The 14,745-nt window shown below is 37.1% G+C and overlaps 1 protein-coding gene across 1 annotated transcript in view; it reads right to left on the reverse strand.

Annotated features, from left to right (window-relative positions):
* Positions 1-14,745, reverse strand: part of Col25a1 (collagen type XXV alpha 1 chain) — a 442,122-nt gene that overhangs the window by 36,539 nt on the left and 390,838 nt on the right. The window contains exons 19-22 of the mRNA XM_074041521.1: positions 10,511-10,573; positions 7,378-7,446; positions 4,542-4,586; positions 3,487-3,564 (exon numbers count right to left, since the gene is read on the reverse strand). Of these exons, the coding sequence (XP_073897622.1) occupies positions 3,487-3,564; positions 4,542-4,586; positions 7,378-7,446; positions 10,511-10,573 (255 nt within the window). The remainder of the gene's footprint in view (positions 1-3,486; positions 3,565-4,541; positions 4,587-7,377; positions 7,447-10,510; positions 10,574-14,745) is intronic.

The following is a 14,745-nucleotide window of genomic DNA, read 5'->3' on the forward strand; positions in this document are numbered from 1 at the left end:
GGTTTAAAATGTTTTCCATTCACCTACACATGAATGCTTGAGAATTATAAGCATCAATTCAGAAAATAAATGTCTTAAGTATATGGTACACACCCAATGTTTTGATTATATTGGGTGGTTTTATCTCTTAAGTTGAGTATTAGACCCACAGAAGTTATTTGTACTATTTTTGATACTTTTTAATAATCTGAACTATTTCATACATTAACAATTTTCAATAGAGGTCATGTAAAATTTTATACTTCTTATGTGATATTATTATAAGTAATATACTCCTACTTATCTAATTATCCTAGAGGGTTTTTTTTGGCAAATGTTTTGAAAGTAGGCAGTAATAAAATGACATCTCCAAAACTGTAACATCCATCACTGGTTAGAAAATTAGAAGGAAAAATGCCTATCACCTCAATCTAAATGTGATCTAACCTAGTTGATTTTTATTAGGGACTTTTAATCCTCTAGAGTACTATGTTAGGAAAAACCAGTAAAAGGCTCTGAAGAAAAATCAATCTGTAAGCAATTTTCAAGCACAAAATATTAACTATCCCATAAGGATAATAAATCTTTAGGTTTGGACATAAGCAGGAGCAAGCTGACTATGGTGGATATTGACTAGATCTTGTCTACAGTCATGCAGAACTTGAAGTGAGAAAAAGAAACAGAATATATGCTTTCATATCAAGAATTAAAAAAAAAAAAGTACAGTGTTTCTAGGAACATCAGTAAAAAGTGGTCAGGAAGTCCTGAAAACAATCCTATTCTATCTCATCAACTCTTAGAGAAATATCTATTTTAATGACACCTTCATTTTCCAAATAAGAAAGCATAGATATGATTTCCCCAAAATGATCCAGCTAGTCAGTAGTAGAGGGAAGAGTGAAACGAAGATTTCCATTTAAGGCTAGGGGTAGCTGCAATGCCAGACCCTGTTCATGTAAAGAATGCTTTAAATACTTTTTCACAGTTTTGCAGAAAATGCTAATGAGATTGGAACATTTCTTGGAAGACAAGAGAGTGGATACCTCTTAAAGGTGAAAGCAAGAAATTGCATTAAGGGGGGCAGGAGGAGGTTGAGGGGGAGAGATAGTGGGGGTCATCTAACCAACATGCAATATAAGCCTATTTGGAATTGTCACAATGAATCTCCCCTGTACAACAAATATATCCTAGTAAAAAAAGGTGGAAGCAAGAATTATGGTGCCATTAGAAATAGTTTAAGGGAAATATTTAACACTGCTAGTGAAGTTTTTAAAAGTGTCCCTATATTTTACTGTATATGTAAGAACTTTGAAAACATAGTACCTGCACCAAAACTTTGTTTCCCATAGTTATCAACTTGTAGGAAAAAGTAAGCAATTTAGTAAACTGGCTCCAAAATTTAGCCATAACCTCACTGAGGCACTGCTGTGTCTGATTCACTTGTATTGAGAAATCCTAACTCAAGGCATTGACTGGATAAACTGACCAGGACATACTTTTTTTCTTGCATTTTACCAGGAAAAAAAGGCAGAAAACTAGGCTGAGCTGAAGATAGATTCTGTACAACTATTTATTTTACTAATTAAGAATGGTAGTAAAAGCAAAGGACTCAGAAAAGGGTAGCGCTTTGGTGAACTCATGATGATGGAAAATAATTCAAGCAGGTAAAAAGGAAGGGAAAGAGTTAAACACATAGCTTGTCTTTCAAGCTGAGATGACTTGTACATAAAGCATCCTTTTTTATTCCACTACTAATCATTGATTGCATATTTACACACCCAGGAAATACAAGTGCAAGACATATTTTCTGTCACCAAGAAACTTACAATCTGGGAAGAGGAAGACTAAAATCAATTACGTGACTAGAGAATAACTAAATGTTAAACTGCTAGACCCTGACTGCTAATGTTGAAAAGGATTAAGAGGAAGGATAGGGTTCAGATGGATGAAAGAAGGGAAAGAAGAATGGGATGAACCCAGGCAAGGAGATTTGCATTGATATGAGAAAAATGATAGTGCCGGGGGTCTCTGTTATGGAGAGATAAAAAGTTCTGTACAGGAAAGGCAGAAATCAGATGGAGGGACCTTGGCTTGATGGGGTCATGTAGGGTTTTGAGTAAATTAGAGCAACTAAAGTCATGACAGTTTATGAAAATCATCCTTGACACACAGGTTGGATTAGAAGGATAAGGAGACAGGAGCAGGAGGGGAAGAGGGAGTGGTCAAGGGGTCATTATGGTTAGGTGTGAAGTAAACAATGCAGATATTGTTGGAGATATTGAGAATGGCTGACAGCAACACCTGGTGAGGTAGAATGGATGACAGACTAAGAATAGTTTAAAAATGGGTGTAAAGTTTATATCCCAAGAAATATAAAGATTCACGTTGTCAGTAACAGAAACTGGTTAGTTTAGAATGGCAATCATTTGGTAGGTAGGAAACATAACCAGAATAATTGAGTGCTTTAATGGATGCCAATAAGGAAATGCTCCAACTATAGTGGAATTACTCTTATGAAGCTGGAGGCATACACAGATTAGACCTGGACATGAGGGAATTGGGTATCAACTCGTGGAAGAACACAGAGGGAGTGGCTGTCGTAAGAAAAGATCAGAGACTTTAGAATACCAAAAGTTAGAGGAGAAATCGGAAATACCAAAGCAGAATGAATCCATTAGAGAAGAAAAGTGGAAAATAATGAAACTAGAGAGATTGAAAGATTTTTAAAAATGAAGGTGGTTTGGTATAAATATCCCACAGAAAAGTCAAGGGCAAGAATACAATGCAATGGACTTTTCCTAGAGGTTGTTGTTGACCTTTGAAGGAGAAGTTGCAACAGAGTAATGATAGACACTAGAATGCAGGAATCTAAACATAAGAAGGATGAATAAGAAGCAAAAGTGGTAGGACAAGTCAGGTAGTCTATTTTTCTCCTAATGGAATGAAAATAACTGAATGGGAGCACTAATAAGAAATATACAGACAGCTAACCGTGCCAAGCACTGTTCTAAGCGTATGATAAAGTGTACGATATGTATTTAGTCATTGTCTCCTCTCAACAACCCAATGAAGCAAATACCACTAGTCTTCATTTCAAAGATGGGAAACCAAGGCATAGTGAAGCAGAGGTCAACCTTCAGTAAGCAAGAGAGCTCAGATTTGAACCCAACTAGCTCCCCGCTCCAGAACCACAGCACTCTTAATTGCTTTGCTATGCTCCCTCCTCAAGCAAGGAGGCAAAAAGCTGGCCAAACTCTCAGAAAGTTTACACTTGATAAGGCCTAGAATAATCCAAGGATGGGAGGACAGAAAGGAGAGATTCAAAAGTCACTACAGAGTAAAGATCACTGAGGCAGGAGAAGAGGATGGGCTCAGGAGAACAGGGTGCAGGTGGGCACTGAGTGATGTTCTGGGACCAGAGCGATGTGGGAGCTCATACTGACACACGTGGCATGGTGCCCGTTGCTGTCAATTCTCTTGTTGCTCAGACAGGGAGAAGTCACTTGCCTGTAAGGCTTCGTGGAGGTTGCCATTGTAGTCTATGATCTCGGTGGCTCCTTGATCGCCTTTTTGCCCAGGCGGACCCTACGACAAAAAACAGACCAAGGGAAAAATCATGGCACTCAGACTAACATATAAAACAGGACCACAATGAAAGCAGAAATAACCTGTATTTCTCTCTAACCATCACTTCCCTAAGATCCAACTGTACTTCAGAATAAATAATTATGTTCTTATTTCAAAGGAGGTGAACCACTTCTAATTTCTCGTCTAGGGTCAATATGAAGGCTGATTTTAAAAAGACATGATTTAATCTCTGAAATTGTCATCTGACAATTATAAAATATAGCCTAACCTGATGTAACATGAAATTTTGGCTTTACCCATGTTTATTAAATCAACCCCTAACCTCTTTCTACTCAGCTTTCCTTATAGATTGCTTCCTTACTCCTTATTTCCCACAGTGTTCTGTGGGAAACATTTGGCTTTCCCAATGGAACTAGAATTCCATAAAAATTTAACAAAATAGGGAGTAAAAGAGAATATATATGTATAGATATGTGTGTGTAAGTATAAATCTTCTAGACTTCTATGAATATATATGTGTGTTTGCATATATTCTAGACTTCTTCCTACTCATATCTGCTACATCAAGTATATCAGTCATATCCTAATTCCTTGTCTTTTATTTAAAAATGTTCAAAACATATGGGCTATTGCTCTCTTTATAACTCAGTTAATTAAAAAATGGGAAATTCTATTAGTTAGATGGCTGTGGGCTTGCCATTGCTCATTTAGCAGAGGGAAAGTGATAGAGTCTTTTTCTACCTTCTTCTCAATAAAGCTTCTTTTATGTGTGAAAATCCACATATTCACTGCTCTAGGAGGCTAAAATAAAAAATAAAGAGCAAAGTGGAGAAGGTAGCAGAAATAATCACAGTTGCCTATCTGCAATGCTACTATTGAGCACATTAGTCCAGATGTCTTTCATAAAGTCACACAGACACAAGTTCAAATCTAGGTTTGTTAGGGGACAACATTTAGTTAAGAGGCATACTCACCCTTGGTCCCAGAGTTCCAGAGTCCCCCTTGTCTCCACGATCACCCTTTTCCCAATGGAAAAATAAATAATTCAGTTAGTTGTAGGGTCAATGGCCTAGAATATCTCAAGTCTGCAGATGTATTTATGTCACACAGCAGCACTTTTAATATGAACTGTTAAAGTTGCAAACACCAGCAACCACCACCAAGGTGGAAAGTGCTTTTGTAAGATGCAGCTTGCAGGGAATTAAAATTCCCTTCTCATAGCAAGGTATCTCAGAACAACAATAATACAGTCTACATAGTAACTCTCTCTCTAGGTGGGATCTGTATAAGCCAAGCAAGTGGTTTCTATGGTGCCCAAAGCATGCTTTTACCTCTCAGAATGAGGCATGTTCTTTTTGATGAAAGGATTTGGGGCAAAGGGGGAAAGAGCCAAGCTATCACACTGCCAGTCCTCAGAAAAGTAAAGCATAGATAATTAGGATAGGGAAGGAGTGAAGAGGTCACTGTAGGGAGAATTAGGAAAGTAAGGTCACAGGCTAGGGCTCCCTCTGATGATGGAAATCTAAGGAAGCTTATTTGTAAGGTGTAAGGCATTTTAACACTCAGTGCTGAAGTGGACAGCAGCCAGCTGGAACAGGTTAGCAGGGCTGAAGGTCAGGCGCACACAGCCCTTTCTTTCTCTCTCTCTCTCTCTCTCTCTCTGTCTCTCTCTCTGTTCCCAATGCAATGTGAAAATCTCTGAAGTGTTAGTTATGGTGCCCACCTAGAAAGAGGCGAGAAGCTGGGATTATAGGTATGAATTGCCACACCAAGCTCTTTCTACACGTTTCTATGAAATGGGTAAGGATCGATGAAGGTAATCAGTAAAAAAGATTATAATTTTTCCCATCCATTAATCATACAATTAAATTTTCTATGAATGGAGAATTAATCATCTCTAATCTCCATTTTTCACTTAAAAACTCTGAGAAGTCTAAACTGAAACTTTAGAGAGAAGATGGGGACTTGTGTAGAGTTAAGCTTCTTTATAACATCTCACACTTAGAGCCCTTTTCCTATAAGGAATTCAAAGCATTTTTCTGTCTTTCTATATATTTCTTTTCTTCTTCTTCTTCTTCTTTTTTTTTTTTTTTGACAGTACTGGGGTTTGAACTCAGGTCCTTGAGCTTGCTAGACAATGTTCTACCACTTAGGCCATGACTCTAGCCCTTTTTGCTTTAGGTATTTTTCAGATAAGGTCTCACACTTTTTGCCATGATGATCCTACCTTTGTTTCCCATGTAGCTGGAATTTCAGGCATTAGCCACCTTGCCTGGCTTGTTTGTTGAGATGGGGGTCTCACTAACTTTTTGCCTATACTGGCCTTGAACTGTGATCCTCCTGATATCTACCTTTTGAGTAGCTGCGATTATAGACATGGCCCGCCACACCAAGCCCTTTCTATACATTTCTATGAAATGGGTAAGATCAATGAAGATAATCAGTAAAAAAGATTATAATTTCCCTATTCATTAACCATAACAATTAAATTTTCTATGAATGGTGAATTAATCATCTTTAATCTCCAGTTTCATTTTGAACCCTTGTTTTTGTGCTATTAGCTAATAGCATTTTAAAAAGTGTGGTTCCATTAACAGTTTATAAGCTATTTCAGATAGCATAAGGACCACGACAAAGGGAAGAAATGCAATTGGTGGTGATATTTTAATGAAGGGAGTCAAATAATTCAAACCAAAAACATAATTTGAATATTTATAAAAAGGTAGTTAGGAAATAAAAAATAAGTTTATATAATACAAAGTGGAAATTAAGAAAAGTTCTTAATTTTTTCTAAATAAATTGCATTTTGAAGAAGCAGGGAATATAACCTCTCTTAAAGGAGACTCTGAAGCAGAACACCACATAAAAACAAACAAGCTAAACCAATTGTTTCATGATGTTATCATAGGAACAAAATTACTGTAATCCCCGTGCATGGAGGAGTTCACTCTAGAATGATGGTCCAGGGGAAAAAAGCAAAACAAGAAGCACAGCTCTTGGAGGCCTCACGCTGCATTAAAATGGTTACCAGTTACTGACCTTTGACCCCTTTGGGCCTCTAGCTCCCGATTCACCTGGTTTCCCCTATTGTAGGAGAATATGAAGATGAAAAAGAGAATAACAGAGGAGATAAGAACAGAAAAAGGAAATTAGCAGTGACTCAGAATAATGAAGAAACACGAAAACACTTTAGCTCACTCCCTGGTCTCCTCACCAACCTTCACCCCATTATTCTTCTGAAGATTGCCCTCCCATCAGTGAATCGGAAGATGCCTGTGAATAATTCTCATTAGCCCCAAAAGTGCTTGTCTGCATAAATTTCCTTTACATCAGAGAGCAAGTTATTTCCTATGTCTCCAGGATGGATTATTAAAATAAAGTGTGACCACATTAGTTTTTAGGAAGTTTAGCTGAATAAAGATTGTACAGTCAAATAAATCCTTAGCTCTAATATTTTCAAGGTGTTACACGCTGTCACGTTACCATGGAAACGAGCACAGTACTTGCCAACAGAGATTTTTTTCTCAGTAGGGTGTAATTCACGTTGAGTGCTAATGGGTTATTATGACAGCACTCCTCCCTTTACATTTAGATGTGTCATTAAATTTGTCTACTGAACTGAGCAGAGTACACAGGGAAGGTTGAATTGTAAAAATTCCCTTTGAAAAGAACTGATTGGTATGCATTTTGTAAGCTATTTGTGATTTTGGATGTTTCTGTATCTGCTGGGGAATTACTTTCATGTTCTAAAGCAGGTAGCATGCATTTCCAAGTCAAAGAATGCTCTCTTTCAATGTAAGAGTAACTTACCTTTGGTCCAGGAGCTCCAGGATCCCCTCGCTCGCCTCTTCCAGGAGGCCCTGCCTCCCCACGTTCACCCTGTCACAAATTGCAAAACAGATAAATTGCAATCTTCCCCAGGCTGGTCCCTCTAGATGAATAAATAAGTTGAATAAAATCAAAATAAGCAAAGTCACCATCTATTTAGTACATACCCAATACATATTAATCCCTCAACTGAATTACCTTCATTTAAAAATCAAAGCAATCTCTGATGGTTAATTTTAGGGTCACCTCAACTGGATTAAGGAGTACCTGGAGAGTTGGTAAAGCATTATTTTGGGTGCACCTGAAATGGTGCTGCAAGAGGAGGTTAGCACACAATGCAGTGGACTGAGTAGGGAAGGTCTTCTCTCAATGTGAGTGCCCATCATCTACTCTGTTCAGGGATGGACAGAACAGAGGCAGAGGATAGGCAAACTATCTCTCTCACCCTCCCAGAGCAAGGCTATCCTTCTCCCTTCTTTTTCTGCCCTTGGACATCAGAACTTCAGACTTTCTAGGCTTCAGACTAAAGAACTTGCACCAGTGACCTCCGAATCCTCAGGCTTTTAGCCTTGAACTGAGAATTGCACCATCACCTTCCTTGGTTCTGAAGCCTTTGGACTTGGACTGGGCTGTACTACTGGCCTCCTGGGCTGTCCTCCAGCTTGCAGATGGCCTATCATAAGAATTCTTAGGATCCATAATCACATAGGTCAATTCCCCTAACAAGTTCCCTTTCATCCATGTATGTATGTATGTATGTATGTGTGTGTGTATATACATACATATATATGTATGTATATATATATATATATATGTATCTGTCTATCTGTCCATCCATCCATCTATCCACCCATTCAACCTGTTGCTTCTGTGTCTCTGGGGGACCCTGACTAATGCATAAAAATGTGCGATGTTTTCATTATCATTCTCATTTTATAAATAAGGAAATGGTTTGGTAAATGCCTGTCATATTAGCTATACTGGTAAACAGAAATACCTTTAAAAGGAACTATCATTCCACCTTAAGACAGTAATGGACATCTGTTCTCATTCTTTAGCCACTTGTTAAATATTTCTGGAAAGAAGCATGACCAAGTGATTAAAAACCCAGACTTTGTAATCTGACATCCTAGTTTTTAATCCTGGCTTTATTATTCACCAGTTCTGTACTTTGGGAGGAGGTAGTTAAATTTAGGAACCATCACTTTATAAAGTAGAGAAAATTATAATACTGATCCTATATCTTATGCACATAAGGTATTTGGAATAATGAAATACACAAGTGTTATAGCTTTTTAATACACTCATAGCATTGTGAACTCACACGAACAACATAGTTAAGAATGAAGGAGAAACATAAGGCTGTGTGTGACAGAGGAGGAAACTCCACTGAGTTCTGAATATTGTAGACTGGCTCCCTGGAACTGAAGGATAGGGAGGGTCTACTTTACACCCACAGATAAAGGCAGAAACTGTACAAATCACATGTGTTATCCTATTTGGTGCTCAGGACAAATAAGAATCCATATTCTACAGACAAAAGGTATACAAATAATCATGATTTTTTTCTCTTATGCAATAGAACTCATGTTAGCTGATAATTAACTTCTAAATATTGCTAAATGAAATGAATTTCCTATCCATATCCCTGCATATAAAAATACCAAGCAGGTATTGAGCACTGAGCATTGTTTCCTTTCATTGGGGGTTCAGAGCAGTGTCTGTTATAAAGTATGTGCTCTATAGAATCATGCCAGGTCCGTTACAAAGTAATTAATGTTGATTTTATGGTTCTGCATTTGGATCTTTTTTTGAAACTCTTTAGAATCAGTTAACTAAAGAAAAGATGTTTAGGAATAAACTGCACTTTCTACTGCCTGGGCTTCTTCTATTTTCTCTTGTATTAGCAAACAAAATGTCACTGTCATTTACAGATGTAGTTCCTGCTGGTTTTCTCCTATAGCAACCAGCCTGCCCCTGTCCTAATATGTTGTGTTCCTGGCAAGGCTGCCTCCTTTCCTGCTGTAAGCAGGTTGAGGAGGCTGTAAACCCAATAAACACATCAGCTCTTCTGTGTGCATTATTCTACTCTCTCTTTCTTCATTCCAGAAAGGCACTTCTTGTGTGAATCTGCTCAGGCTAAAACAGGAACTCTTCACACTTTGTTAATAAACCTGACAGCTTATTATGTGTGAAAGAATTTCTTAATAAAACAATTTTGCATAATTCCACCAAATTTTATTCCTTCTCAGGCCACACCATTTCCATTTGGTAGGATAAGTTATTTTCACTTGACCAGCAGAAATGAGGACCATTCTGTCTGAACAGACCATGAACATATTTCTCTAACTATTAGACATCACCCCTGGTTTATTTCTGGTGAATGCAGTACACATCCAGGCAAAAACTGCTATGTTTTAAAATAAAGGAATGTAGTTTGATGCAATTTTGTTCCTTCTTTGATTCATGAGTCTTCTGTACCTTTTTATGTCTTATTGGGTAGATCAAAAGAGAACTCTGGGCCTGATTATATTGCAGCAACATACTTTGTTTTACATGGTAGTATGCAAATTTTGCTTTTAGAGCCTTCTCTAGGGTTGCCAAGCAAGAGGCTATGAGATGGTTTTCATTACAGAATATTTCTGCAGCAATCACTCAGGGTGGATCCTTTTGGAGTGCAACACTTAGGCTTCATTCAAGTGACATTTGCACTTGCCTTTGAAATCTAGAGAGTGATATGAATAGTGGTAATGTTTGACTTACAAGTATATCTTAAAATAGGTGATAAAGAGCAGGAATTAATGAGTTGTATCTCTTCTCCTTACAATTTCTGTACCTTCCCATATGGTCAGGAGGCTAATAACATTGTAGCCGTTTAGGAGGAACAACTAATGTATCCCACTAATTCTTGTCTTCCCTAAGGCTTTAAGGAATTAACTTCCCATTGATCTATTTAATATGCTGTTCCCTTTAGAAGTGCCATTAGTGAATGGATCAGTGCTTTAGTTCTCTATAAGGCAGAGAACTCACCAAAATAGTAGAGCTATCTCACATTTCCTTCAACTTAAATGACAAAAATTTCAAGAGGAAAGGAAGGAAGACAGACTGCACTTACTTTTGTTCCTGGTAATCCTGGTAAGCCTGGTTCTCCTTGAGGACCAATGAAGCCTGGTTCTCCCTTTTAAAAGATGACATACAAGGTCATTATTCATTTGACAGTCAATAAAGCTAAACTCATTTCATCCTACTGGGTTTTTACTTCATTGATTGTATATAACTTTTTTGTTGAGATCAAGTTACTGAATATAAAATTAAACAGCATTGATTTTGATCCAATGAAAATTCTTTAAACTCTGGAGCAGCTTTAGAAAGTAAGCAACAAACTAATCAGATAAATGTCTTTACAACTTCCTTCCTCATCCATTGTCTAGTGTTTCTTCCCACTTACCAACTTGAGACCCATTGTATTTGGGTGGATGTGGCAGGTGGCCTCTAAGATGGGCCGCAGGTACTCCTCTCCTTTGTTTATGCCTTATGTAATCCTCACCTCTTCAGTGTGAGCTGAATTTACTGATTCACATCTAATAAACAGATGTGATGGCTGGGGTGATAGGATACCACTTCTGAGTTTAAGTTGTATAAAGGTTGTGGTGGCTTCAGTCTTGGGAGACTTTCTTGTTCTTTCTTATTTGGATCACTTGCTTTGGGGAAAGCAAGCTGCTCCATTGTGAGTAGCTCTATGGAGTGGCCCACCCAGTGAGGACTGAAGTTTGCAATGACCATATATGTGAGCTTGGTAGTGGATGTCCCATCTCCTGTAGAGTCTTCTGAAGAGAACACAGCCCTGGCTACCAGCTTCACTGCTTTCCTGAGACATTGCGAGGCAGAGGCATCTGCCTATGCTGTATTTGTTCCTAAGAAACTGTGAGACAATTAATGTTAGTTGTTTTGAGTCAGCAAGTGTTGGGGTAAGATGGTAGGCAGTGACAGATAACTGATACAATAGATGCAGCTAGGGAAGAGATTCAGGAATGTTCAACATGAAAGGAAAAATATCTCTCCTTGTCATACTATCTTCACTACCTGGAAGAAATTATGCTGTGGTATAATAAAAAAATATATTTGGTCTTGCTTCCTCATTCCTGGCACAAACCTTCTAAAACCCATGGAGTTTTCTGAGTGTCAGGAGTGGTAAGCAGCTTCCTTTGTTACCTATAACCAGCTTCTTCTAACCACTCTTGAGTTTATGCAAACGAAGTGACTCTTGGTAGACCCTAGATAGCTTCAGGATGGGAAGTGGTTGCCAGTGGAATCAACCCTGTGACTACAGAGGTGGAACTTTCTGCTTTATCTACTGACCTCTGAGAAGAGAAAGAACTGGAGATAGGGTTCAATTACCAATGGCAATTGATAAAATTACCAATTTTATCAATCAGACCAATGTAACAGAATCTCCCTAAACAACAGGGATTAGATAGTTGGTAAACAGAGTTATGTGCTAGGAAGATGGACTATTCCAACTCCACAGGACAGGTGCTCTTCTGCTTGGCACTCTTGTGATTTAGTCATCTGGGTGTTCATTTTTACCTTATAATAAAGTGTAATGGCAAATAAAGCACTGTCCTAGTTCTGAGTCATTTTACCATATTAGCAACCTGAAGGGTGTTGTGAGAATCCCTAAATTTGCAGCCAAATCAGACAAAAATGCAGGTAACCTGGGAATTCAATATGTGCAAACGAACTTAGGTTAGTCATGTGGGGATGAGCCCTTAAATCTGTGGAGTCTGATACTAACCAAGACAGTGTCAGAATAGGATTGAATTGTAGGAGACCCAATTGTTGTCAGAATCAGTTAGAGATTTTGTGTTGAAAAAGAAACCACATATTTTGTGTTTTTTTTTAAAACCCTGACTTGCTGTTCAAAATGTCTTGAATATCCATAAAGTTTTATTTTCTTTTTAATTATTCAAGCTCAAATGCAAGGGTCTGATTACCTAAAATGTAAAACCTATAACAAGATTTTAAAGCAAAACTTATGACTCTGCTTCCACATTTCCTGTTTTATTCTTTTTTTTTTTATTATTATCTCTTATTTTATTCTTGTTTAGATTATTTCTGGAACAGTTATTAGATATATTTTATTTTTTAAGGCAGTAATATCTCCACTTTGTTTTATGATACCAGAAGGTCAGCAGAAAAATACAGAGAATGTTTCATAACATGTTAAAATGCCATTAAATATTTTTCAAAAAGTAAACTTTTCAGATATGCTTTGTAAAACGTTATGTTTAGGGTGGGGCACACAAGGATCTGACCTCCACAAAACATGCCATTGACATACAGCTCAAACAGAGTTATCTCTGACTTGGATACTCAGAATATTACAGGGGAAAAAAAAGGTAAGGGTAGGTAACTAATGTTTTAGGTTTATTGCTTATCAACTTTCTACAACTCCCTACTTTCCTGTCACTATAGCCTTCCATCTAATGGGAAGGAAAATCTGACAGAAACTTGGGGGTAGATCTTTAATACTCTAAAATAAAAATCTGAAATCCATTTAAAAGAAATCAATGATGACCATACTTCTACAAAGCTTGTTTTTCATAAACAAAATATTAGGAATACATTTATAAGTAAAATATTTCTCCTAGTAAAATGATACATACAAATAAATACTCCCTCTGTATACTCAAGAGAAATGCTGTATTCAACCTTATAGTTGCCAATCATGACTTAGTGCATGAAAACCTAATTGCAAATTAATAGGCTGAAATTTTTACAGGTAGACAAGAACTCATATATCTTCAGGTAGAAATAAAATGATCTGTCTAGCAAATCAAAGAATTACCATTTAAACATACTAATAAAAGAGAAGAAAATAGTGTAAATGTTGCAGAAACAGAATTCTTATTTAGGTTAGTACTTAGTTTACAAAAAAGATGAAACATGCAGCTGCATAATTCACAAAAACAAACAAACAGGGCTTTGTGATCTCAGTGGTCAGACAAATATGGTCTTTACTCCTTTAAAAAATATAAATTCCCCTTATTAAGAATATAGAAAATTACTTTAAATAGAATGTTCAAAGGCTTTGAGTATGATTAGTTGTATCTGATCATGCCACTCCAAGAAAGTGTCTATTACACATCTGACACAGTTCTTATTTCTATTTATTTAAGGAGCTCAGGGTCCCTGGGCCTTTCCAGGGAGTCCTTACAGTCAAACTATTTTCACAATAACACCAGGCAAATTACTTGCTTTTCCCTTCACAAATGGAGAGTTTGAAAAGTTCATGATATCATTTCAGATTCCATGTTGCACCTAACCTTTAAGAAACTGCCACTTGTGGAGTTTGGGGAAGTCTGAAAGCATATCAACAATTATATCTGAATAGGCTATTGAAACAACCTTCCCTTGTCCAATTACATATCTGTATGAGGCTGGTTTTTCTTAAAAATATTTCAACCAAAACAAATTGAATGTAGAAGCAGACATGAAAGTCAACTGCTTTAAGTCAGACATTAAAGAGATTTACAAAAACAAAAACACATACCCACCATCCCACCCACACGAACATTACTCTTGCAAAACCTTTCTGGCCTCATTTTGGAAAGTTCAGTTATTCATCAGAAAACATATTATTTAATTAACAGGTAATAAAAGCATTTCAGTTTCCATTTCTAATAAGAAATATCAATATGTATAATCAACTAAACAAAACCTCTTCAATCAGAACTGTTAAGAGTGTAGGAGGTCCTGGGGCTGTATGTTTGGAAACTGCTGGTACAACAGTTCAGAGTTGGGTTAAAGCCCAACTTTCCAAGCTATAGTCCTAAGGCTGCAAGTAATAAGATATTCTGCCTTCACCAAGAAGATGCTTTGACAAGACTTTTGTGAACAAAGCCCTTAGTTATCGCTTCATGAGACAATATCTATCTGCCAGGACATTTAAGATTGCAAATCCTAAAGAGGTTTAAGAATTGGGTAAGATAAAGATGTGAGAGGTTTGCTAAGAGTGAGTTTTCCTCTTTTAAGGAAGGGAAAGGATAAAATAGTCATACCTGTTGAATTTTCCTAAATAAATGCAATCCTTTAAAAACATTTCTTCTTTGACAAGAACTGATACATGATATAATCTCCTGAAAAATCTATAAGAAAGTCAATGACAATCTAAGGTTACATAAAACACTTTGTGATATAAAAAATAAGCAAGTGGCTATTCTCCGAAAGTTAAAATTCCTGTTAACCAGGATAGAGGAAAGAGAGGGTCAAGGTGAAGGAGCAGATGAAATGATTCACAGAAAAACACTTTTGGGAAATCACTTTTAGAGTAAATCAGAATATATACGA

The sequence above is a fragment of the Castor canadensis genome, chromosome 9 (assembly GCF_047511655.1).
Source record: "Castor canadensis chromosome 9, mCasCan1.hap1v2, whole genome shotgun sequence".
In the NCBI taxonomy this organism is placed as follows: Eukaryota; Metazoa; Chordata; class Mammalia; order Rodentia; family Castoridae; genus Castor; species Castor canadensis.